Source organism: Geotrypetes seraphini, chromosome 1 (genome assembly GCF_902459505.1).
Source record: "Geotrypetes seraphini chromosome 1, aGeoSer1.1, whole genome shotgun sequence".
NCBI classification, from domain to species: Eukaryota; Metazoa; Chordata; class Amphibia; order Gymnophiona; family Dermophiidae; genus Geotrypetes; species Geotrypetes seraphini.
The window spans coordinates 539,446,155-539,473,087 of record NC_047084.1 but is presented as its reverse complement, the minus strand read 5'-3'; the positions used below and the strand labels follow the sequence as shown (position 1 = coordinate 539,473,087).

The 26,933-nt window shown below is 43.2% G+C and overlaps 1 protein-coding gene across 1 annotated transcript in view; it reads left to right on the top strand.

Annotated features, from left to right (window-relative positions):
- SLC25A46 (solute carrier family 25 member 46) overlaps window positions 1-26,933 on the top strand; it is a 101,297-nt gene that overhangs the window by 70,483 nt on the left and 3,881 nt on the right. Inside the window, exons 6-7 of the mRNA XM_033929132.1 lie at window positions 670-726; window positions 3,269-3,326. Of these exons, the coding sequence (XP_033785023.1) occupies window positions 670-726; window positions 3,269-3,326 (115 nt within the window). The remainder of the gene's footprint in view (window positions 1-669; window positions 727-3,268; window positions 3,327-26,933) is intronic.

The following is a 26,933-nucleotide window of genomic DNA, read 5'->3' as shown; positions in this document are numbered from 1 at the left end:
GGGGAGGAATTTCAAGTTCTTGAAGTGATACCCTTCTGCAGTTCACGGGAAGTGGGAATCAGCAGCTCAAGTACAGACTCCTATGTATCCTAACAGAACCTAGATTATCGAGGTAAGAACCTAATCTGTCATTATGAATAGCCTGAAAAGAAAACTTGTTTGCAACTGTTAAGGGCCAAAGTTTTCTATCATTTGTGACTTTGATTCTTTCATTTGCATTGAGTCTCAAAGTATGAGATCATGGTAGGTTCAAGGGGAGATTTCTGGCATTTCTTTTGGGGTGCAGTGACTAGTAAAATTTAAAAGAATTGTGATTCTGATTCCAATTTGTAGTTTTAAGGTAATTAAGAAAATCTTTGTATCCATTCTAAGCTGTACAGGAGTCTGCATTCCTGCCAGTGGTGCGTTAATCTCATGTTTTCTTTTGCTAGGTTCCCTAGAATCCTGCAAAGCCTCAGAATCCTGTCCCTCAGTATTAAAAATGTGATGCTGAAACAGCAATCCCCTCCTTTTATTGTGGCAGGATTATATTTGAAATACTCCCACACAGCTTAGGAGCACTGCCGTGGGACCTAGGTTTCCTTCAGATATGATTACAGAGAAACTTTGTCCAGCTTATGTGTGATTTTTAAGAATCCTGAGTAACTTTTTTTTCTTTCTTTCTTTTAGGGAGCTTTCTCATAAGTGGAACCTTAAGCAAATATCGGGGCACCTCCTATTAAAAGGGTAAGAATTAATTTTTGTCTCTCACTACATCACCTTACCATTTACAGTGAAGTACAGTAAGTTAAAATCCCCATACATAAGAAGCGACAGAACAGCATATAATAATAAAACAGTATGTCTGAGGAAGAAAAAGAAGCATACAATTACAGGGAAGTATTTGGTTGCAATTACTGCTGTTAAAAGTGGTGCAACCAGTTAAGTATAGGGGCCGTTACTTTTTCACATTGGTGATATGAGTGTTGGATAAGTTTGTTCATTCAATACATAAATAATTTAAAAACTGCGGGTTGAAGCCATCGGACAAGAAGCTGTTGGACAGATAGCATACTTTCGTTTGAGGCTCTGAGGCAGTGGCGAATCTGCCACGAAATGATTGTCAGCCCATTGTTGGTTTCAGCGTATGATACTGCTCATAGTTGCTATCTTCCAGCATAAGTTTTTTTGTGATTGGTATTTTTCAAGGCTTTTACCTTGCTTCACTTAACCATTAGCAAAAGTTTGTTTGTTTTTTGCCTATGATGTATAGGTGGTAAGAGTGTGGGTTCACCTCTCCATTGTTCTGAGGCTTTTTCTTTCGCTGGTCAAACAGTGTTTTTGGTGCATAGCTGACTTTATTAATGGAGTGAATTTTTATTGTTGTATTTGGTTATTTTCCCTCCATTCCTTACTGTTTGAATTCTTTTGAGGCACCTTTTTGCCTTCATTTTTTATTTTTTAAATGCTTTTATGTTTTTTTTTAAATAGCATTTTCCACTTAAGTAGTTGTAGGTGATGGTAGGGTACCTACTAGTGCCTAACTTAAGGTATTGTTTATAAAATATGGGCCTTTCTGCCTTCCACAATGACAAAGTTGCATTTCTTAAAAAATTCCAGGGCATAGGACATACACACAGGCATACCATCTACCTTTTATTGACGGCACCAACAAAACTACCTAAGACAAGTGTAGAGCTCTCCCCAGAGCACACTATACAGTACATTCAGAAAAGTACTCTGAAACAAATTGCTGTAATATTTAGTCTACAGTCTGTGGTGCAAAAATGTATTAAATTCATAAAAGCTGCTGCAATACATATAAATCACGCTTGTAAACATGTTTGAAGATCAGTTTTCACAAAAATATTACAATTTGGTAAATGTAGTTTTCTGAATTTTACCTGGAAAGTTAAAAAAAAAAAAAAGCTAAAACAAAACTTTTTGCATGGGTAGCTAATATTCACATAGGCCCATATTCTATAAATGGTGCCTTAAGTGCAAAATACTATTTAAAAGCAGTCTTAAAACAAAATTGAAGGCATCTACTTGAGCCTAAAATAATAACACCAGAATCGCACCTACAGAGGCGCTTTATGACATCTAGTACCACTGTAGGCATGACTAACGCCGGAAATTTAGACCTTAAAAAAACCACTGGAAATTTAGGACTTAAAAACCCTGGACTGCATTTCCAACATCTACCTTTTTTGAAGCCGCAATTTTATAAATGGCGCTGACACGTGATTGACACGCAATTGACAGCCGCCAACAACAGCGCTATTTGTAGAATCCAGGCCATAGAACCCCAAACCAGGGTAAACTTTATGCATTAATACATCAGCTCCTAAAAGAGGAGTCGGGATACTACCTGAGAATTTTTTTTAAACTAAATGGGATTGTGATGGAAGAAAGCCAATTCAAGTTGATCTCTTAACCCCCAACAAACAGAGGTAGAAATAATGAATGACTAGCCCTAACACATGAATGGGGGTAACCTGCATTTTGCATGGGGGTAACCTGCATTCAGTGACAGTTAAATAGGCTACAGTCATATGAAAAAGGCCCATCCTGATTTCCTGTATTATTGCTTGTATGCTATACTGAATGGTTTCTGGTCCTTAAACAAAATATAAAAATAGACAGTGGGAACCTGAGTAAACATAGCATAATTTTTAAATTATTTATGTATTGAATGAACAAACTTATCCAACACTCATATCACCAATGTGAAAAAGTAACCGCTTCTATACTTAACTAGTTGAACCACTTTTAGCAGCAGTAATTGCAACCAAATACTTCCCTGTATTTGTATGCTTCTTTTTCTTCCTCAGCCATTCAGATTTGTTTGGAGTCATTGTTTTGCTGCATAATTCAATTACGCTTTGGCTCAGGAACAGATAACTGGGTATTCTTAGAATTTTCTGGTATCATTCAGAATTTATGGTTCATTAATAATGACAAGTTTTCCAGATGCTAAGGCAACAAAGCATCCCCACACCATCACACTACTATCATCATGTTTTGACTGTTAGTATGAGTATGATGATGATCTTATTGTAGAATGCTGTTTTTGATTTATACCAAACAATGGGGCCTATGATGTCCAAAGAGTTTGTTTTGACTCTTCTGCCCATAGAACATAAAAAGCTTGGGGCTCATCAGGAGTGTTTTTGTAAACATGAAACAAGAATTACCTTCCTCCATCCCCCATCCCGAAGTATTTATAATGTCTGAAAAAGTGGAGGAATTCAATTAATTAATTATTTTGTATTTTAAATTTATACAGACTGACCTTTGTGATAGCAACACCATTTTATTCAGCAAGCTTGATTGAAACTGTACAGGTAAATTATCAAACTATCTTTTTGTTGATTAAAATGTTTACTATATTGGCCTTCAGAGAAATTGAGTACTTTGAAGATTGTGCTGCTATTTTTCCTCCCCCCCCCCTTTTTTTAACCTTCAAACATAAGAAAGGAAACATACTGCTTTTCAAACATACATCATATAGGTGTTGTGGGCCAATTTTGAGGAGCATTGGAGGGGAATAGCTTTATTTCATTCCTGAAATGTTAGAGATTCAGTTGCACTGGGAATACATCTGATTTTTTTTTTCTTTCTTTTCAGTTGCATTGATTTCTTTTTAATTAAAAAGATCCTTAGAATTGAAGTTAAAATTTTATACAGTAGACTCTCAGTTAACAAGCACCCATGGGGATTGATAGATGCCGGATAAATGTAGCTTCTTGTTGCATGAGAGTTACAGTAGTACCTTGGATTATGAGTATAATCCATTCCAGGAGCATGCTCGTAATCCAAAATGCTCGTTTATCAAAGCGAGTTTCCCCATAGGAAATAATGGAAACTCGCTTTGATGCGTTCCCCCCCCCCTCCCAGAGAACCAGCATTGCTCCCCTCGAAGGCCCCCCCCTGCAATCCGGCACCCCTCCTACCTCGAACCGGCACCCCCCCCCCCGCCACGATCCGACCACCCCCCCCCCCGACACGATTGGGCACCCCCCCGGACACGATCCGACATCTCCCCCCCCCCCCGACACAATTGGGCACCCCCCCCCGCCGCTTCTTACCCTCATCTGGGAACTCTAGAAGATCGAACTCCTCGTCTGCTGGGCCTTGAGCATCTGAGCATGCTCAAGGCCTGCGAGTTCACGTTCACGTTCAGAACGTGAACTCGCAGGCCTTGAGCATGCTCAGATGCTCAAGGCCCAGCAGACGAGGGCCGATCTTCAAGAGTGCCCAGATGAGGGTAAGAAGCGGCGGGGGGGTGCCCAATTGTGTCGGGGGAGTGCCCAATCATGGCGAGGAGGTCGGAGCGTGGCGGGGGGGGGTGCCCAATCGTGTCGGGGGGGTCGGATCGTGGCGGGGGGTGCCGGTTCAAGGTAGGGGGGTGCCGGATCGCAGGGGGGGGTGCCGGATTGCAGGGGGGGGGGGTGCTCGTAAATCGAGCCATGCTCGGTTTCCGAGGCACCGATTTTGCAAATGTTTTGCTCGTTTTGCAAAACACTCGCAAACCGGTGCACTCGTAAACCGAGGTACCACTGTACTATTAAAAATGGGTCTAACTAATACTATACCCCATACTATGCCATACCATACACTGTTCCAGACAAACTATTGGATATGTAGTAGGCAATGCATGGGCATACTCAGATGTGATATGCCAAGTTTACACTTAAATTTCTGCCAGAACTTGATTTTATTTTCATTTTTATTTAAAGTATTACAATATTTCTTTAAATTATTATTTTCTGGTTGTTTGAGAGTTCTGGTCAATTGAGTTCCGGTTAAGAGAGTCTACTGTAAATGTTTTGTAATATGGAAATCTTTTGATGTGCTGATATTCATTTTCCTTATCCATGTTAGACTAATCTATGCGAGTTGGTTATGTCCCCCTGCTAGAGAGAAGCAGCTTAGAAATTTCACTTCCCTAGAGAGGATTGATGCTGCCTTCAACTTCTCAGCATTTCTCTGGTTCCAGGAGATGGTGCAGATATGTGTGACCTGGTGCAGCAACTATGAGTAGGCCACGTAGACTGCTTTCATAAAGGCTATAGATCCAGATTCTTGGTGGAGCATAAACCAAGTCTGAGGAATGCTGTGAGCAACAGCAAACCAACCCCCTCGCTGAGAAACAGCATAGAGGGCTAGAATTGACAGAGGATGGTGTGTAGAGCCTGGTGGGGGGAGTATTATCATCCACCCCTGTATTCTTGTGAGGATTTGTGGCTGTAGTGCCTACTGTCATCCTTCCCTGCTCTTGAGAGGAGGCCAGAGGTAAATTTCTGAGTGCTAGCCGATTAACCTTTTGGGAAAAAAGAATAATAAAAAAAAATATCCATTCAGTGCAGTCTTTTCCCAGATTGCCTCATGGTCTCCTGTGGTGCTGTGTCAGATTGGGGTTCAATCAAGGGTCTACAGTGATTACACCCTTCCCCCTTCTTTCTTCTTTCCCTCCATTTGTTTCTAGTATGTCTGAAGCATCAAATAGGTGGGTATGATCTGTGGAGGTTTAGCATCCAGCTTTGAAGTTAGAGAAGCTCCCCAGATTGAGCTGTAGCATATGCAATGTGTATGAAGTAAGACCTGGTCAGTGCTCCTGTATTGATGGGTGTCAACAGCCATTTTATTGTTGCTTTATGCCATGGGTAGGCAATTCCGGTCCTCGAGAGCCAGAGCCAGGTCAGGTTTTCAGGATCTCCACAATAAATATGCATGAGATAGATTTGCATCTCAAGGAGGCAGTGCATGCAAATCCATCTCATATATATTAATTGTGGAGATCCTGAAAACCTGACCTGGCTCCAGGTCTCAAGGACCAGAATTGCCTACCCCTGCTTTATGCCAAAAAAAAAATACATAAGTACAGAGTGTTAGACACTTAGAGGGGCATAATTGAAAGGGATGTCTAAGTCCATTTGCGTCCAACTCGCAAGTCGTCCAAAGTAAAAAACAGCCTATGACACATTTTCGGAAAATACGTCCAAATTTTTTTTGCTTCGAAAATCGTCTAATTATACGTCCTGCTGATCTGATCGTCCAAGCCGCTAAATCGTCCATATTTATACCACATTTCCGTCCAACTTTTCGTCCAAGTCAAAATCGCCTAGAACAAGCCCTGTTAGATGTGGGAGGGGTCTGCAAAGTGATGGACTGAACACCCGGACATGCCACCTAAATAGTGGGGTACCTTACAGGGCACTGCTGTGAACTTCACTAAAAGGGTGCCATGGCTTCTCACTACAGCTCCCATATAGGTCACGGTGAGCCCCCCAAACCACCTCCAGAATCCCCTAGACCCACTTATCTACCACCCCAATAATCCTTATGGCTGCAGGAGCCACTTATATGCCAGTAAAAAAGGGTTTTGGGGGTGTATAGGGCAGGCACATGTTTCAATATCAATGCAGTGATTACAGGGGCTTATGGGCATGGGTCCTCCTCTCTATGAGTCCCTAACCTACCCCCAAGACGACTTCAGACACCTCTGTGCTGGACGACTAGGCTCTCCTATACCAGGTGATGATGGTCTGGAGGCTGAATTTTAAAGGTGTGATTAATATTTTTATGGGAGTGGGGGGGGTCGGTGATCACTGGGGTAGTGTGTGGGGGTCTTTTTTTATGTGTTTTCAGTGTTTATCTGGTGACTTTAAGTAGGTTTTTGTTTAAATGGTCTAAGTCACAACGTCCAAGTTCCGTCGATCGTAGGCTATATAACTTTCGGTTATACATGCTGTACGACTAAGTCTAAGCCGGCCCATGTCCCACCCAACTCACGCCCTCGACACTCCTCGATACGCCCCGTTTAGCTTTGGTCATTCAGCGGCACTATGTAGGCCTAGGTCGTCTAGAAATACGTCCAAAACCCGATTTTATTATCGGCACTTGGACGTATTTGGGAAATGTTCATCCAAGTGCCGACTTAGGCCGGTTTTTGAATTTTTTTCTCTTTCGATTATGAGCCCCTTAACTCTTTCCCTGTGATAGAAAACCAGAAAGTTCATGAAGGTTACATATCTGCTCTCGCATTTGGTAAAACCTTTGCAGTTCAAGTGCATAGAATGATACTATGTTCAGAAATGAGGAAGCAATAAATACATGATAAGCATTATGAATGAAGGTTTTGCAAGAGTTTAAAATTTCCACTGTTAAACAGATACAAAGCAATGTGATTGTACTGTGGACAGCTCATGATCTGTTTGAAGGTTGTCTGAATTGTGAAATATATTGAGTAGGCCAAGGAATGTGGATACCTTTAACTGTTTGAAGTAGGTATAAAGTACAGCTCTCGTGGGAGAAATTCTCATAATGTTTGCATAACTGCAAAGTCTGGAAACTACAGATTTTATAATAGTTATAAAAGTAATATTATAATGTATGCCTATGTTGGTGCTTTTTATGACAAACACATGTAAAGGTACAAAAAATATGCACTTGGTGACGGTCCAAACCCCAAGGAGCACTTTCCCCATTTGTAGACAAGTGTGTACTTTACCCACATTGTAGATGGGAAAAATAAGTGTATCCTTATGGTTTTCAGACAGACAATTTGTATGAGTAAAATACTTGTTTCTCCATGGAAATTTCCCTCTAAAAATATCCTCTTCAATTAATTTATTGACAGTTCTTAGGTTTTTGTGGAAATAATTTTGAAGATGTATTTTCAATAATAGCCTCATGTAATTTATTTTAGGTACTGTGTTGTGTCTCTGCATGTTTGTAGTTTCTATGTAACATTTTCGGCAGCAATAGGTTCATGGACTTTTTTTGTGGTATGCAAACTTACAAATGGATCTTAAGATATAATATTGCTTAGTTGCCACCCGCAAGTGAAGCAGATTGTAGTTGCTCATTTATGCTTTGTAAATTAGTTGGAGCAGTGGTTCTCAACTCGTAACTCAGGACTCATCAACCAGTCTGGATCTCATTGTATACAAATGTGTCTCATACATATTCATCATGGATGTCCTAAGAACCTGGCTGACATGGTTTATGACCCTTTGTTCCTTGAAAGTGTCTGTGAGAGAATTTCTTTTTCTAACTATGCTGCTTCAAGGGTCCTAGAGCATTAATTATTATGGGCCTGTGAAAGTGTATGTGTATGTGCATATGTACCTGTTTTTGTAAACCTTTAGCTATTGAGTACAAATGAGCTAAAAAAAAAAAAAAATGGCATTTCATGCTGTGGAGGCTGCTGTGTAAAATGTCCTCATGGCCCAAATTGAAGGTATCCAGTGTAGTCGCCACACAGGGCTAAAATGTAAGAAAGATCTGCTTCTCTAAGCCCTGCTCTTTAATAAATCTCAGGACAGCTCTGCCCATTTCTTTCTCGCCCCAACTTACCCAGGGCATCAGGAAGATGTGGGGGACAGGGACAATTCCCACTCATTCCTTGTTCTTACTCTGGTGGTTCGCTATAAGCGGCAAAGTTTAACTAAAACTTTATGTGAAATGTTGGGCATTTTTGAGAGTTTCAGTGCGTTTTGTGCTATTTTGCGCAAACTTTAAACTTTTTGAAGTCCTTTTCTGGATTTAGTTTATGAATACCAATATTAGGAATAATTAAGTAAACCAAAGTGTAAATTTATTTACTATAAATACTTTCAAATCTCCTGGCATAATTATATAGAGAAATGACTAATAGTTGTAAGTCATTATGAGAAATCTTTTTTTCTATAATTGTTCATGTAATGTTTTGAAGATTTACTGTAAAAAATTAGTCCTGTAGATATATTTTTTTTAAAAAGCCATTTACATTTTTCCAACAAATACATTCTTTAAGTTTAAAAAAATGGCTAAACAGAATTTAGTCAGGCCAAGTGGGTGATATTATTTAGCACCAGAACAGAACATCTTTTCTGGAGCTTTAGGACAAAGTATCGTTCTGAGTTTGTGCACTCTCCTCAGCACCAAACAGAAAAATAAAGCACTTTTGAGAGGAATTTGCCTGATTGGGTAATGTCCCTTAATGAGTTAATTTTGCAAATGCTATAACAGAAATGAACCTCACTTCTATGCCAGGGTATGTTGGATATTCATTGCTGATTCTCTCCTCAACATTTGCATTCATATGTTTCCAAAGTTTTTTGTGGTGGTAGGTTTTTGAGGGGGGGTTTGTTTGTCTTCTTCCTAAAAAAAGATCCTTTTTTTCTTTATTTTATTTCTTGGTGGTGGACATATCCCAGAACAAGTCAGTGGTGTACGCCTTCCTATAGTGTAGTAAAAAGATGTAACTTTGATACCCACACCATATGCCTAATTTGTCTGATTTCAGAACATAACTAGGCTGGCTGCAGTCATTGTAAACAGATTTCCCCTTGAGCCCCAGAAGACTGCTTGAATTTGCTCTATAGTTGCTTTAAAGTGAGAAAGACTCCTGTTTGTTCAGAAAGAGGAGATATTGGAAAGTGCCTCCACAAAAATTGGCTAATTGCTAATTTTAGCAGATTCTCTTTGTTAGAAATTCCATCTCTCTCTTTGTATAGTGCTACTTTTAATAATCTAAACACAAAAGGGCAACACCAGGGATCTCCCAAATTGGCATGAAAGTGGTTGGAAGTTTCCAGGTCTAAGGAACACGGCACTGGCCTGAGATGAAGCACCATTTATTGGGGAAGTTATCAAAGCACTGGAAAAGCATAGACACAACACAGACATCTTGCAAGGAGCTTATCCTAGTAAAGATACTGCAACAAGAACCTATCATAATTTGGAAGTCAATATGGGGACAGATTAATATTATACTAGAATCAACAATTCCATTGACATATGAGGTAGTCATTTGTGGAACATTACTGCACATTAATAATAATTTTTTTTTATTCTTATTCTTATATACCGCCATACCCGGAGAGTTCTAGGCGGTTTACATCAGTTACAGTAGTATCTGCGTTGACACGCAGATTTACAAACAGTTTGAACAATTTTAAACAATTTATCAGCAGTATACAATTTATCAGGTAGAAACAAATGTAAGAGCGGGGTTTACAGCATTTTATCATGTAAAGACAATTTATCCGATGTAAATAGTTTATCGGATATAAGCAGTGTTAATCGAACTTAACAGAGGATGACTGGCGGAGGGGAGATGGGGGAGAGGGGAGCAATTAAGGGGGGGAAGAGCGGGGGTGGGTGGGGGGGTGTAGTAATGTAAGCGGGGGGGGGGGGTTGTTAGGGGTCTTGTTTGCCGAATAGGTAGGTTTTGAGTGATTTTCTGAAGCCGAGGTAAGTGGGGGCCTCGAGTATCATTTGTGCAAGCCATGGGTTGAGCTTAGCTGCTTGGAAGGCGAAGGTTTTGTCTAGGAATCTTTTAAGGTGGCAGAGTTTTAGAGACGGGAAGGCGAACAGCTGAATTCTACGGGATTTCTTGTTTGTGTTGTAGAGGTTAAAGTGAGAATTGATGTAACTTGGTGCTGAACCATTTATTGATTTGTAGCAGAAGCATGCGAATTTAAAGAGGACTCTAGATTCAAATGGCAGCCAGTGAAGTTGGTGGTAGAAGGGGGTGATGTGTTCCCATTTCTTAAGGCCGAAGATGAGACGCACCGCGGTATTTTGGATTATTTTTAGTCTCATGGTGGTTTTCTTTGTGGCGTTGAGGTATATGATGTTGCAGTAGTCAAGGATGCTGAGGATGGAGGATTGTACAAGTAGGCGAAAAGAGGTGTCGTCAAAGTATTTTTTTATGGTGCGGAGTTTCCACAGTACGGAGAAGCTTTTCCTGACCATGAGATCGGTGTGGTTTTCTAAGGATAGATTTTTGTCCAGAGTGACTCCCAGTATCTTTAGCGTGGGCTCGAGGGGGAAAGTTTGTCCTTTTAGTTGAATTGAAGTGTCCTTGATTTTGTCCTTGGGGGTGGCTAGGAAGAATTTTGATTTGTCGGGATTGAGTTTCAGTCTAAAAGATAACATCCAGAGTTCGATCTGGTTGAGAATGTTTGTAATGTAGTTGAGTCGTTCTTGTGAGAAATTGGTTATTGGGATGGCTATTGTGATGTCGTCTGCATAGATGAAAGATTTAAGTTTGAGGTTGTGTAGAAGGTTCCCTAGGGAGGCTAGGTAGATATTGAACAGGGTGGGTGACAGGGGGGAGCCCTGAGGGACCCCGCAGGTATTGTCCCAACTATATGAGAACAAGTTGTTCTTGAGCACCGTGTAGGATCTATTTCTTAGGAACCCCTGGAACCAGTTGAGGACCTGGTCGGAGATGCCGATGTGGGCCAGGCATTCAAGGAGAATGGAGTGGTCGACCAGGTCGAAGGCACTGCTCAGATCAAGTTGTATAATCAGGGCGCTTGAGCCCTGGCTAAAGAGGGTGTGGAGGTGGTCGAGAAGGGAGGCTATGATGGTTTCAGTGCTGTGGTCTGCGCGGAAACCTGATTGATTGTCGCTTAGGATGTTGAATTTTTCAAGATATGCAACGAGTTCCGCCTTTACCATCCCTTCTGCTATTTTGGTAAATAGGGGGATGCTAGCAATTGGTCTATAATTAGCAGGGGAGTTTGATGGTTCTTTCACGTTTTTTATAATTGGGGTGATCATAATATGACCATGCTCTAACGGGAAGTTTCCTGTAGATAAAAGTGAATTGACCCAGATCATCATGTTTGCTTTGAAGTGGGGCGGGGCGGCTTTCATGATGTTTGGTGGGCATGTGTCCAGTTTGCAAAAGGAGTGTGTGTATTTGTTGTAGTAGGTATTAAATGTATGCCAGTCGATTGTTGCGAATTGTTTCCAGCTTAGGTCTGTTCTAGTTCCTGTGTCTGGGTTTGATATGTCCGGGTCCAGGAGAATGGGGAACAACTCGAGTGGGTTGGGTCTGGTAGGTAGTGTTAATCTTAATTTTTGAATCTTGGTGTTGAAGAAGTCGGCAAGGGTGTTGGCGGTTAAAGTGGATTCTTCTTGTGTGTTTGTGAAGGTCTCGATGTTATATAGGTCACTAACCAATTTGAAGAGGTTACTACTGTTGGTTTTTATGTTACCAATTTTGTGGGAGTAGAAGTTTTTTCTTTTTTCATTGATGAGGTTTTTGTAATTTTTTAGTTTTAGTCTCCAGGCCAGTCTGTGTTCTAGGGTACCAGATTTTTGCCATAATCTTTCTGCTTTTCTGAGGTCCTTCTTTAATAGCTGCAGTTCTGAGTCGAACCAGCCCTCTTTGTTTGAGGTTCTTATTCTGCGTGTTTTAATGGGGGCGATCTCGTTTAATATGTTGGTACTATCCTTGATCCAGGAGCTCATGAGCTGGTCCGTTTCTTCTGTTGGGTTGGTGTTGATTTCAAAACGGGACCAAAATTCAGTTGGGTCAATCTTTCCTCTGGTAGTGTGGGATATGGTAGTTCTGGTTTTGCTGTTTTGGGGGGGTTTATGTTGGCATCCTATGGTGAAGGTACATAGACGGTGGTCAGACCAAAGCGAGTCTGACCAGTTGCCTTGTTTCCAGTAGAAAGTGGGGTTGGTCTGATCCTTAGATGAGAGAGTCACCAGGTCTAACTGATGACCTCTTTGGTGGGTTTTGATGGGGGGGTGTTTGTCATAGCCTAGTTGGGTGAGGAGTGACCAAAAATCTAAGATTTCTGGTTGATCGGGTTGCTCGAGATGGATGTTAATGTCCCCGCATAGGAGGTTGTAGGGACTTGTTAGAGAGTTGGTTAGTAGGGTTTCTGCGAAGTCCTCTTTGGATGTGGTCCATTTTTTTGGAGGGATGTAGAATAAAGTGATGGTTAGTGAGGAGGGCAGTGATTTTGATATTAGGGAGATGGTTAGAATTTCTGAGTTGGGCGAAGATGTTGTGTTGAGAGTGGTACAGTTTAGTTGGTCTCGGAAGATTATTGCAAGACCACCTCCTCTTCCCCATGTTCTGGCTAGTGAGAGAATTTTGTATCCTGGGGGTAGGCATTCTTTAATGATGATGTCTTTGTCTGATAGCAACCAGGTTTCCGCAAGGAGGACGAAGTCGGGGTTAGTTTCAATCAGCCAATCTTTGATCAATGTCGCTTTATTCCTCATTGATCTGATATTTAGGTAGAATCCAAGTAGTATTTGGTGGTTGGTGTGATCGAATGGGGAGTAGTGGGAGTGGGTCAGTTTTTTTAGAGTTCGTGGTTTTTTTGAGTGGGGCTTGGTTCGTTTGTGTGGGGGAGGGGGGATGGTGGAAGGATTGGTATGTGGATGGTCTTGTGAGGTGAGGAGGGTGTGTGTTGGGGTTTTGGGGTTTGCTGGTCGGTGTGTTGTGAAGTGGATGGGGATGGGGGATGCGTTAGAGTTGTCTGCGTTGCAGAGCCTATTGAGGAACAGGTAGAGTAGGAGTAGTGCAGCGCATTGGTGCGTGCTTGGCCAGGCCATTGTGAAGGGCTCGTCCTATCGGAGTGGGTGGAATTTGGGCGTTTGCGGGAGGGCGTTGAGGGGCGATGGGGGGGCTCTTCCTGTTGCAAAGGCCCCCCATGGACCAATATAAATGCCGGCTTTTCCTAATTATAACAGGGATAGCCATGCAAATGGTAACTCGCAATTGGAAAAATTACGATCGCCTTAATTTTCCTTTTTGGTGGGCGAGTTTATGCTCAAGCTATAGGTATGAGAAAATGAATGTTGATAGGCTAGGGCATAGCAATTTATTTAAACTGGTTTGGTGCCCGTTGACGTCTTTTATTGCTTCATTATAGTTGTCTTTTGTCTTTAATTTTAGTTTATTTCCGTGCACATCCAGGACAAGGTGGGAGGGGGTTATCTCTTTTGTTTATTCCTTAACTGAATGTATTGGAAGGGAGGGGGTATTTTTTCTCCATTGTTATTGATTGAATATAACTGCTTATTTTGATTATTAATGTTTGTATAATTTCCTGCGCTTTGTATTAGTCTTGAAAACTTAATAAAGATTTAAAAAACAAGAACGTATCACAAGACAAATTAGTCCTATGTCAGCCAGTTCAGATACACCCTTTCTCTTTTTTTGTAGAATGTTAGTTTAGTACTCTGTGGAATGATTGATTTGCTGTCGATATATTTTAATGGCATTCTTTTCTCTGTTTTAAATTTAATCTGTGTGTAAATCGCTTTGACCTGTTTACCAGATAATGCGGCATAGCAAGAGTGTCCAATAAACAATAGCTCACTGCACTTAGTGAGCAGACTGCGCAGGGCTGACTCAAGGGACTATGGCGTCCTGCCCCCAGGTCCCTTCTAGCCATCCAGCCAGCCAACTTGCTGGGTCCCGGAAATGATGGAGGCAGGATCAGTTCCCACTTATTCTTGGCCTTATTCTTGGCCTGGTAGCTACCACCTTCAAAATGGTGCTAAAGGTGTCGAGCTGCCATGTAAAAGAAAAAAGCCCTTAAATGGCAGCTTTAAAACCCCAGTTGTAGTACTCCAAGATACTCGCTAGGGGTCAGCAGCACCATTTTGAAAAAAGTACATGAGATCTGTTCGCATACAATGAAAGCAATACATGCAACTCAATCTTGTGCATATTCTTTAAGGAAATCTTGAAAACAGACTGGGCTCTTAAGGACTGTGGTTGTCCACCCCTGCTCTAAAACATCAATACACTTACTGGGAAAATTAAACAAGTCAGATTGTTGTGGTTGTCCTGTGTCTTGCTGCATCTAAGTAAATGGAATTAACGTACCAGCCATCATACTGTGGCTTTCTTCAATCTCTCTTTTTACCTAAAGAAAGGGATTGAGACTTGTATACCACTCTCTCAGGCTCTCTCCCCCTTCATGCCCAGATCAGGTATTCATCTCCCCTTCGCAAGTCTTTCTCCTCTCCCCACAATCCATACCCACTGTACCTTTCAGTCTGCCCCAGAAGTGGTGGTTTTCACACAAGGCTTTCTGTTTCACCTACACTTCTCCTTCAGTATTCGCGGGGGTTAGGGGCAGAGCCGGCCCACAAATATTAGAAATTCACGAATAACTTTTGGGCCGGCTCTGATTCACCCCTGCCTTTCCCCCGGCATCCCGGACCCTTTTTTAAATGAAACGCTGCATCCCGAACCTCCCTGGAGCTTACCTGGTGGTCTAGCAGGCTTTCGGGGCAGGAGTGATTTTCCTACGCTTCTGCCCCATGCAGATCACTCATACAAAATGGCTGCCGTGAGTTCCCATAGTCTCTTGAGACTATGACGGGAACTCCCCGCAGCCATTTTATATGAGTGATCTGCATGGGGCAGGAGCGTTGGAAGATCGCTCCTGCCCCGAAAGCCCGCTAGACCACAAGGTAAGCTCCGGGGAGGTCCAGGATGCAGCGTTTTCATTAAAAAAAAAAAAAATCACAAATAACTGAATCCGCAGATACTAAAATTGCAGATTCAGAGAGAGAAGTGTATATCATCTCCCCTCTGCTGCGCCCCTTAAGAAACAGAAAGTTTATATCAAGGGGGCGGCATAGGCAGCCTTGTGTGAAAGCTACTGCTACTGGGCAAAGTGAAAGGTATACCAGGAGAGCTGCTAGAGGAGAGAGAAAGTTTGTTTGATCTGGGGAATTGGTTGCTGCAAGGAGCCAGGTGAATTCAGGCTTTCAGCGCCCTGAGCTCATCTGTTCCATGCCTTGAGAATATCACCTTGCGTGGGGACACAGTATTGTTAGGTGACTTCAACATGCCTGATGTGGTTTGGGACACGCTTTCCTCTGCTTCCGGCAGCAGCAGGAGGCTATTAAACCCTATGAAGGGAGCAAGACTCAGGCAACTGGTGTTGGAACCAACAAGGGATCAGGCAATACTGGACCTGATACTTACCAATGGAGAAAGTGTCACAGAGGTCTCGGTGGGCGACACATTGGCCTCCAGTGACCACAACATGGTATGGTTCAATCTCAGGAAAGGTTTCACTAAATCTACCACACTGACCAAGGTCCTCAAATTCAAGGACACAAACTTCAAAGAAATGGGAGACTTCGTTCACCAGGCGCTACAAAGCCAAGCAGAAACCGATAACGTGGAAGAAATGTGGTTGACTTTGAAAGCCACCATACAAGAAGCAACAAACCGTTATGTTAAATCAGTAAGTAAACGGCGAAGGAACAATAAGCCACAGTGGTTCTCTGCGGAGATTTCGGACCTCATCAAGGAGAAGAAAAAAGCATTCATCTCTTACAAACAATCAGGGAAACAGGACTCTAGGGAAGTCTATCTGGCCAAGTCAAAAGCCATCAAAACAGCAGTTAGGGAGGCCAAAATTCCGCATGCAGTAGTCTCTAAGCGAAGAACATCCAGAAAGGAGATAAATCCTTCTTCAGGTATATCAGTGACAGAAATAAGAACTCAGGCGGGATAGTACGTCTTAGAAAACCAGACGGAGACTACGTAGAAGCGGACTCGGAAAAAGCCCAACTGTTAAATGAATATTTCTGCTCAGTCTTCACCCATGAGGCGCCAAGACTCGGCCCTCAGCTACAGACAAGGGTTGACGCAGATGACCCGTTTAGTAATTTCGAGTTTACACCCAGCGGTGTCTACTGCGAGCTGTCAAAGCTTAAGGTTACAAGGCAATGGGGCCTGACAACCTACGCCCCAGGGTGCTCAGGGAGTTGTGTGATGTCTTGGCTATCCGCGCTCTTCAATCTCTTCCTTAGTACGGGTAACGTCCCGTTGGACTGGAAGACGGCTAACGTCATTCCACTCCACAAGAAAGGCTCCAAGATGGAGACAGCAAACTACAGACCGGTGAGTCTCACATCAATAGTGTGCAAACTAATGGAAACTCTAATCAAACGCTAATTGGATACGATCCTGAACGAGGAGAATCTACGGGATCCCCGTCAACATGGATTTACTAAGGGGAGATCCTGCCAATCCAACCTGATCAGCTTCTTTGACTGGGTGACGAGGAAGCTGGATCTTGGGGAGTCCCTGGACATCGTGTACCTGGACTTCAGTAAAGCATTCGATAGCGTACCACACCGCAGGTTGCTGAGCAAGATGAGTTCTATAGGATTGGGTGACACATTGACGAAATGGGTTGGGAACTGGCTTGGAGGTACGCTTCAAAGGGTAGTGGTGAACGGCACCCCCTCCGGATTCACGGAGGTAATCAGTGGAGTGCCGCAGAGCTCGGTCCTGGGCCCAATACTATTCAATATCTTTATAAGAGACTTGGCAGAAGGGCTGCGAGGTGAAATAACATTATTCGCCGATGAAGCCAAACTAAGCAATGTAGTGGGCAAAAGCACAACAGACATAAATTCAATGTCCAACAACATGATGCACGACCTACTCCTACTGGAGCGCTGATCTAGGTCCTGGCAACTCAGCTTCAATGCCAAAAAATGCAAAGTCATGCACCTGGGCAGCCAAAATCCATGCAAGACTTACACCCTTAATGGCGAGATCCTAATAAGAACTGAAGCAGAACGAGACTTAGGGGTGATCGTCAGTGAGAACATGAAGACTGCCAATCAAGTGGAGCAAGCTTCATCCAAGGCAAAGCAAATCATAGGTTGCATACGCAGGAGTTTCGTCAGCCGTAAACCTGAAGTCATTATGCCATTGTATAGATCCATGGTGAGGCCCCACCTGGAATACTGTGTGCAATTCTGGAGGCTGCATTACCGTAAGGATGTGCTGAGACTGGCGTCGGTCCAGAGAATGGCCACCCGGATGGTCTCGGGACTCAAGGATCTCCCGTATGAGGAACAGCTGGATAAGTTGCAGCTGTACTCACTCGAGGAACGCAGAGAGAGGGGTGACATGATCAAGACATTCAAGTATCTCACGGGCCGCATCGAGGTGGAAGAACATATCTTCTTTTTCAAGGATCCCGCGGCAACAAGGGGGCATCCGTGGAAAATCAGGGACAGGAAACTGCACGGGGACACCAGGAAATTCTTTTTCACTGAAAGGGTGGTTGATCGCTGGAATAGTCTTCCACTTCAGGCTATTGAGGCCAGCAGCGTGCCTGATTTTAAGGCCAAATGGGATAGACAGGTGGGATCTACTCACAGAGAAAGGTAGGAGAGGGTCATTGGGGTGGGCAGACTAGATGGGCCTTGGCACTTATCTGCCGTCTAGTTCTATGTTCTATGATCACGGGAGGCAAACAAGCAACAAGTGCTTGCAGTAGTTTGATTGTGCTATGCTTTGGCAGGTCATTTTTCACAGCATTTATTGCCTTTTGTTTTTACAGCAAGCACTTGTTGCTCGTTTGTCTCCCATGGATCTATTTGTCCCCACTCCTGATAAAGGCACCGAAACGGAGCTCTGTCAAGGGATGACAGAAACCCGATGGGATTTCGCCAAGCCAGCATCATAAGACTGGCGATTCTCCGAGCAACACGGTCAAGCCTTTAAACAAGATGTGCGGCAGATGCTTAAAACTTCTCCTATGACGCAACCAGAAACAGGAAGTTGCATCAGGAGAAGTTTTGGGTAGCCGCACGCAACTTGATGAAAAGCTCGGGCAGCTCGGAGAATCTCCAACGAAGGTGAGGGGAAGGGAGGGAGAGAGATGCCCGGACCGTGGCAATAGAGAGGGGGCAGCTGAACCGCGCAAAAGGACTGCACCGTGTCCAATGGCCGTGTTGCTGGCTTCTTCCTTCCCTCCAGAGCCTGGTCTTATTGTCAGGTGGATGCCGTGTCGCTCCCCTGCAGGTGGAACTTGTAGTGCTGTTGTTTGGATGCATCCTTTGTCTCCTCCTCCAGTTCACCAGCGGCGTGGTTCATTTGTCAGAACCTGCCTGGGTGTTGGGCAACCAAGTGGTGCTGGTGTCAGGGACTTTCCTGGCCTGCCTCTTCTGCCAGGACCTGCTTGCCTCATCCACTTGGCTGGTCTGCTTCCTCCTGCTCTGGCCTGTTGGGGTGGGTTCTGCTTTGAGCTGCCTCAAGTCATAGCCATCAACTCCTTTTTCCTCAGGAGGTTTTGGATCGGTTTAATATCAGGCTACTTCAGAGACCAGCTTAATTTTCTTCAGGACTGTTTTCTGGCGGGGGGATTGTTTTGGGGATTTTTTTTCATCTCGTTCATTTTTTCTATTTTAGCTCGATTGTATTTATATATATTCTTTTTGTTAACTACTACTTTATTTTTATTTTATTATGGTTTGCGGGGACGGGGCAGAGATGGGGACAAATTTTTTCCCTGTGTCATTCTCTATTACTGATAAGTATTGTTGTCTATATATCAATCACTTACTATACCATCCAATCAAGATGACCCTTATTCAGTGCAATCATTGTGGTGCTTTAGTTCCAAGGCACACCATCTGGACACTTAGGGCCAGGGTTGTGGAGTCGGAGTCGAGGAGTCGGAGAAAATTTTGGGTACCTGGAGTCGGAGTCAGAACATTTATCTACCGACTCCATTTTTGAACTTGGCATACCAATCACAAGCGATTCTTTCAGCTATAGCACCCACTATATACACAGCACAAATGTTGCGAGCAGCTTCTGCGGCCTTAGAACCTTGATTAAAAGCAAAAAGAAGGTGGTGTTGAAAATGCTCATTTCTCTCAACTTGACATTCCATTTTAACGATCTGAAAATTAACCAGTGCTGTGGAGTTGGAGTTGGAGTTGGAGTCGAGGAGTCAGAGTTGGAGGAAATTTCGGGTACCTGGAGTCGGAGTCGGAGTCTGAAGTACAAAAAACTGAGGAGTCGGAGTCGGAACATTTATCTATTGACTCCACAGCCCTGTTTAGGGCTTGCCCCATCTGTTTTCAGCTTTCTAGTATTAAGGAGGAGCTCAGTAATCTTAAGCAGGAATTGAATGCAATCAAAGCAACTTCCATCACTCCACAGAATCATACCAATTTTACCACTACTGCCTCAAAGAGTAATGCAAGCAAGGAATAAATGGATCACAGTAGGGTCAGGCAGACTGCGACATGTGACACAGAAACATACACCCTCACAGCTCACCTACAGAATTCTTTTACTCCATTAGAGCATTGCAGTGCTCAAGAAAGAACTGAAATCGAACTGGAACCAGTGAAGGTAACTTATGAAACAGCACTCAAAAAGGAAGAGTAAGAAAGCTAAATCCAATAAATTATTGCTTTTAGGGAACTTTGTCAGCAGAGGCATTAACATTGAAACACAAGTCAAGGAGCCTAAAATAGTGAAGTATCTCCCAGGATCCTCGGCTACTAGGAGTAGCCAACAAATACTGTCAATAATTAAGGAAGAAACTAAGAAGTCTAAAGCTGATGTTATTATTCATTTAGGAACAAATGACCTGGCCAACAACTCCACACTTGCAGCCCAGAAAGCCTTTCAGGAGCTAGGGGAGAGCTTAAAACCTTTTGTAAAGACTAGCTTTTTCAGAAGTACTGCCTACATATGGAAAAGGTGAGGAAAGAGTTAAAAACACAGAGGACTTTAATAGGTGGCTCAAAGTCTGGTGTTATCAAGAAGGCTTTAGGTACATAGGAGGATGGAGAAATACATGGAAGGACAAGAGACTATATTGTACTGATGGCTACATATTACTACAGCAGGAAAAAGAATCCTTGCAGAGAAATTTAGATAATATGTTTCTAGGCATTTAAACTAAAAGGTGGGGGTTGGCGTATGTATGAAGGACAATTATAGAGGCTACCCCAGCAAAAGACAAGATGTGATGGTAGTAAAGATTGAAACATAAACAATACTAGCAACTCACTTCTTAGCATTGCAATGAGAAGTGAAACGAAACAAAAAAATTATACGAAAAGGCGATTACCACTGAAAAATAGCTGGAAAGCAATGACCACAAATGCTCGCAATCTAAGAAACAAAGTTCATGATCTGCAAGCCCTAATGTTAGAAGCAGACCTGGATATTGTTGCTATCACAAAGACGTGATTCAATGAATCCCATAGATATAATCTTTTTAGGAAGGACAGAGATGGTCAAAAAAGTGGAGGAGTAGCTCTCTATGTAAAGATCGATATCCAAGCGACTGAAATGCAAGGGACCTGGGGAGAGGAAGAAGCAATATGGATCATGCTGAAAAGAGAAGATGGAACTTCTGTCTACGTGGGTGTAGTCTACAGACCTCTGACTCAATCGCAGAAAATTGATAAAGATCTGATTGTTTGGAAAGAAAGAGGAGGTGCTGCTGTTGGGAGATTTCAACCTGCCGGATGCGGACTGGAAAGTTCCGTCTGTGGAATCGGAAAGAAGTAGGGAGATTGTGGATGCCTTTCAAGAGGCTCTGCTCAGTCAAATGGTGACAGAACGCATGGGGGAAAAAGCAATATTGGATCTGGTCCTCACAAATGGGGAGAGTATCTCTGATGTTCAAGTTGGTGTTCACCTGGGAAGTAGTGACCATCAAACAATTTGATTTGATATAACAGCTAAATTGGAGAGTGGCCACACAAAACTCAAAAGTCCTAGATTTCAAATGTACGGACTTTAATAAAATGGGAGAGCACCTGAGGAAAGAACTGTTAGGATGGGAGGACATAAGAGAAGTGGAAAAACAGTGTTCTAAGCTGAAAGGAGCAATAAAAATGTCTATGGACCTTTGTGTGAAGAAAATAAATAACAAGAGAAAAAGAAAACCGATATGGTTCTCCAAACTAGTGGCGGAGAAAATAAAGCCAAAAGAGTTGGCTTTCCTGAAATATAAAAACCCCCAAGAAGAGGAGTACAGAAAGGACTAATGGGTGAAACTGAAAGAAGCCAAGAGAGAGATACGTCTGGCGAAAGCGCAGGTGGAAGAGCAAATGGCTAAAAATGTAAAAAAGGGAGACAAAAATTTTTTCAGATATATTAGTGAAAGAAGGAAGATGAAAAATGGAATTGTGAAACTAAAAGATGCTATGAACCAATATTTGGAGAGTGATGAGGAAAAAGCAAATGTGCTAAACAAATACTTCTGCTCTGTGTTCACAGAAGAAAATCCCGGAGAAAGGACCAAGATTGGCAAAGTTACACAAGAAAATGGAGTAGATTCTGTGCCGTGAACAACTTGAAAAACTGAAGGTGGACAAAGTGATGGGACCAGACGGGATCCATCCCATGATACTGAGGGAGCTCATAAAGGTTCTGGCGGATCCTATTAAAGACTTGTTCAACAAATCTCTGGAGACATGGGAGTGGTTCCTGGGGACTGGAGAAAAGCGGATGTGGTCCCTATTCACAAAAAGTGGTCACAGAGATGAAGCGGGAAACTACAGGCCGGTAAGCCTCACTTCAGTTGTTGAAAAAATAATGGATGGGTTGCTGAAAGAAAGGATAGTGAAATTCCTAGAACCTAATGGGTTATAGAATCCAAGGCAACATAGTTTTACTAAAGGTAAATCGTGCCAAATGAACCTGATTGAATTTTTTGATTGTGTGACCAGAGAACTGGTTCAAGGACATATGCTAGATGTAATTTAGAACATAAGAATTGCCCTGCTGGGTCAGACTAGTGGTCCATTGTGCCCAGCAGTCTGCTCATGCGGCGGCTCCCAGGTCAAAGACCAGTGCTCTAAATGAGTCCAGCCTCATCTGCGTACATTCCAGTTTAACAGGAACTTGTCCAACTTATCTTGAATCCCTGGAGGGTGTTTTCCCCTATGACAGATTCCGGAAGAGCGTTCCAGTTTTCAACCACTCTCTGGATGAAGAAGAACTTCCTTACGTTTGTACGGAATCTATCCCTTTCAACTTTAGAGAATGCCTTCTCGTTCTCCCTACCTTGGAGAGGGCGAACAATCTGTCTTTATCTGCTAAGTCTATTCCCTTCAGTATTTTGAATGTTTCGATCATGTCTCCTCTCAGTCTCCTTTATTCAAGGGAGAAGAGGCCCAGTTTCTCCAAACTCTCACTGTACGGCAACTCCTCCAGCCCCTTAACCATTTTAGTCGCTCTTCTCTGGACCCGTTCAAATAGTACCGTGTCCTTCTTCATGTATGGCGAACAGTGCTGGACGCAGTACTCCAGGTGAGGGCACACCATTGCCCGGTACAGCAGCATGATAACCTCTAATCTGTTCGTGATCCCCCTTCTTTATCATTCCTAGCATTCTGTTCACCCTTTTTGCTACTGCCGCACATTGCACGGATGGCTTCATTGACTTGTCGATCAGAACTCCCGAGTCTCTTTCCTGGGAGGTCTCTCCAAGTACCACCCCGGACATGCTGTATTCATGCATGAGATTTTTGTTACTGACATGCATCACTTTACACTTATCCACTTTGAACCTCATTTGCCATGTTGATGCCCATTTCTTGAGCTTGATTATATCACGTTGCAAATCTTCACAATCTCCCTGTGTCTTCACTACTCTGAATAATTTCGTATCGTCTGCAAATATAATTACCTTACTCGTCGTAACAATGCCAAGATCGTTTATGAAGATGTTGAAGAGCAAAGCCTTTGACACGGTTCCTCATAGGAGGCTCTTGAACAAACTTGACGGACCCAAAATGGTAAACTGGATTAGAAATTGGTTGTCAGACAGACGCCAGAGGGTGGTGGTTAATGGAGTCGCTCAGAAGAAGGAAAGGTGAGTAGTGGAGTCCCTCAGGGTTCGGTGCTGGGGCTGATCATGTTCAATATGTTTGTGAGTGACATTCTTGAAGGGTTAGAAGGAAAGGTTTGCCTTTTTGCCCATGATACCAAAATTTGTAACGGAGTAGACACCAAGGAGGGAGTGCAAAACATGAAAAAGGATCTACAAAAGTTAGAGGAATGGTCTAATATCTGGTAACTAAAATTCAATGCAAAGAAATGCTGAGTAATGCATTTGGGGATTAATAATCAGAAGGAGCCGTATGTGCTGGCAGGTGAGAGGCTGATATTTACAGATGGGAAGAGGGACCTTGGGGTGATAGTGTCCAAAGATCTAAAGGCAAAAAACCTGTGTGATAAGGCAGTGGCTGTTGCCAGAAGGATGCTGGGCTGTACAAAGAGAAGTGTGATCAGTAGAAGAAAGAAGGTGTTGATGCCCCTGTACAGTTCGTTGCTTAGGCCCCACTTGGAGTATAGTGTTCAGTTTTGGAGACTGTATCTGGCGAAGGATATAAGAAGACTTGAAGCGGTCCAGGGGAGGGTGACGAAAATGATAGCAGGCTTGCGCCAAAAGGAGAGACTGGAATCCCGGAATATGTATACCCTTCCAAGCTACTGAGAAGGAATAAATTACAAATTTTTGTTGAGAGCTTATTGTGCACCGAATAGGACTTACAAGATGAAAATATTGATGCTATTTAGTGGGAGTTCACTGCCTTTGTGATGTATTTGTCTGCACTTTTACTCTCTGTACTGTTGGATAAAAATTTAATAAAAATGGTTTAAACATAATTTGAATCAGTAATTTAAAGAGTGGGTAAGGTTGGATAGACTGGATGGACCATTCGGGTCTTTATCTGCCGTCATCTACTATGTTATTATGTATTTTTCCCCTTTTTTCTGTGGAAGGCAGTCTGTAGTTAGGACAAGTACCATATATACTCGAATATAAGTCGAGATCCCCTTTTTCCCCCCAAAAAGAAGAAAAAATGGTCGACTGTAATATAAGTCGAGCGGGTTAATATTCATGTTTCCTGCCCTGTCAGGCTCTGCACCTAGGCCCCTCCCTGCCAAACTCTGCACCCAGCCCCCTTCCCTCTATCCCTCCCCTTTCAGGTACTGCACCCAGGACCCTTCCTTCCACCCCTCCCCTGTCAGGCTCTGCACCCAGCACCCTTCCATTCTCCCGTCCCCTGTCAGGCTCTGCACCCAGCACCCTTCCATCCTCCCCTCCCCTATCAGGCTCTGCACCCAGCACCCTTCATTCTTTCCTTCCCCTGTCAGGTTCTGCATCCAGTACCCTTCCTTCCCCTGTCAGGCTCTGCACTTTCCCTCCCAGGCTCTGCCTTCTGTCCCCTCCCTCACTGCCCTATCTTCATACTTCTGCCGATCCCTGGTGGCAGTGCAGCCCCCTCCCTGCCAAGCTATGCACCCAGCCCCCTTCCCTCCATCCCTCCCCTGTCAGGCACTGCACCCAGCACCCTTCCTTCCTTCCTCCCCTGTCAGGCTCTGCACTCTTCCTCCCCTCCCCTGTCAGGCTCTGCACTCAGCACCCTTCCTTCCTCCCCTCCTCTCCCCATCAGGCTCTGCACTCAGAACCCTTCCTTCCTCCCCTCCTAGGCTCTGCACTCAGCACCCTTCCTTCCTCCCCTCCCCTGTCAGGCTCTGCACCCAGTACCCTTCCTTCCTCCCCTCCCCTCCCTTGTCAAGCTCTACACCCAGCACCGTTTCTTCCTTCCTCCCCTCCCCTGTCAGGTTCTGCGCCCAGTACCCTTCCTTCCTTCCCCTGTCAGGCTCTGCACTCTCCCTCCCAGGCTCTGCCCTCTGTCCCCCTCCCTCACTGCCCTAACTTCATACCTCTGCCGATCCCTGGTGGAGGTGCAGTGGGTCCTTTGCTGATCGCTGGTGGAGGTGCAGTGGGCAGGAGCAAGCTTTCCAAACTCCTGCCCCGCTGCTAACCAGCTGTGCGATCCAATTTCTTCATCTGAGCGGCATGAGCAGCAGCACAATTTGGCGCTGCTTCTTGGCGCTGAGTGGCTTCCATACTGGCTCCCGCGAATGCTCAGCCCCGATGTGAGATGAAGATATGGCCAGACATCACGCTCAGCCCCGATGTGAGAGCTCCACCCCCGCATCCCCATGTTACCAGCTCTCCAGGGGAGGAGGAAACCCCAGAGATGGGGGAGGAACTCTCTCTAGAGGCAAGTTTTCCGTCGGAGAGTTTGGAGACAGAGCCCCTGGTTCAGGGTGCTTCTGTGGGAGAAACCGGGGGAGTGCCAGCTACCGGGGATGAAGATATCCAACCGGAACAAAGCCAAGAAACAGTATCTACAGATGGTGAGCATTTCTATACTCGGCAAAAGTTCTTAATTCCTGATAAACCAGCACAAGTGACTCTTGAGTCCCTATGGGATTTAATTACAAATTTTACAAAGACTATAAGCCCCAATTTCCAATATGTTAAAGCAAAATTGATTCAAAATACTAAAGAGCTCCAGTTGTTAAAAGAGGATCTGACAGTTTCAAAATCCTCAATCCAAAAGCTTGACCAAGATTTATTATTAACTAAACAAGTACAACAATCCCTTGTTAAGGATCAAATGAATCTTAGGAAGAAGTTAGACATACTTGAGAACAATGCAAGAAATAGTAATTTAAGATTAATTAATTTTCCAAGATTAACGATGGTGACTCCTAGGGAGATGCTTAGGAGATACCTAGTGGAAATCTTACAAATTCCAGAGGAAACATTACCACCTTTTTCCCAAGTCTAATAAAGGAGGGAAACAGCAACAGATTAAAATGACCGATCAAGCTCCATTAAAATGTATCGGAAAATTTGGAAACATCAGACAGAGACATTGCAAATACCATCTACAATGATAATAACAGTAGCTCTTTCAATTGATAAAATGTGGTTATTGAGGCTTTTCTTCAAAAACAAACAGAAAGATTTTCTTGGATGTAAAATTCAAATGTTTCCTGATCTTTTAAGGGAAACTCAAAAGCATCGTAGAGAATTTCTTCTCCTGAGACCAGGAGTCACTTTACTGGGGGCAACATTTTATTTGAGACATCCTTGCAAGTGTATAATTTACCACCGTTCAGTTAAATATGTTTTCTTTGAACCTCAACAATTAAGTGCTTTTCTGGCAATGTCCCGCCTGGATGAAGGAAAATCAAGTGCTCAATAACTATAGAAGAAGCTCCTTTCCCAGCGCTATCTGTATCTGATCTTGCTAAATTGTTTAATAATTTTCTTTCTTTTTCGTCTATATGTGATCTTGGAATCCTAGATTGAGGACTTGAGAGAATTAGTCAAAGTTTTCTTAAATCCTTTTCTTTTTTTTTGTAAATTGTATTAAGATATGATTTACACTTTATGGAATTGTATTCAGACTAATTCACTTTCTGTATAAGTTTTTCTCTTGGCATGTTATAATGAAAACCTCTTGCAAATGAATGTCAGTATTCTGTTATACAAAATGTTTTATTATCAAATGATAAATACCCA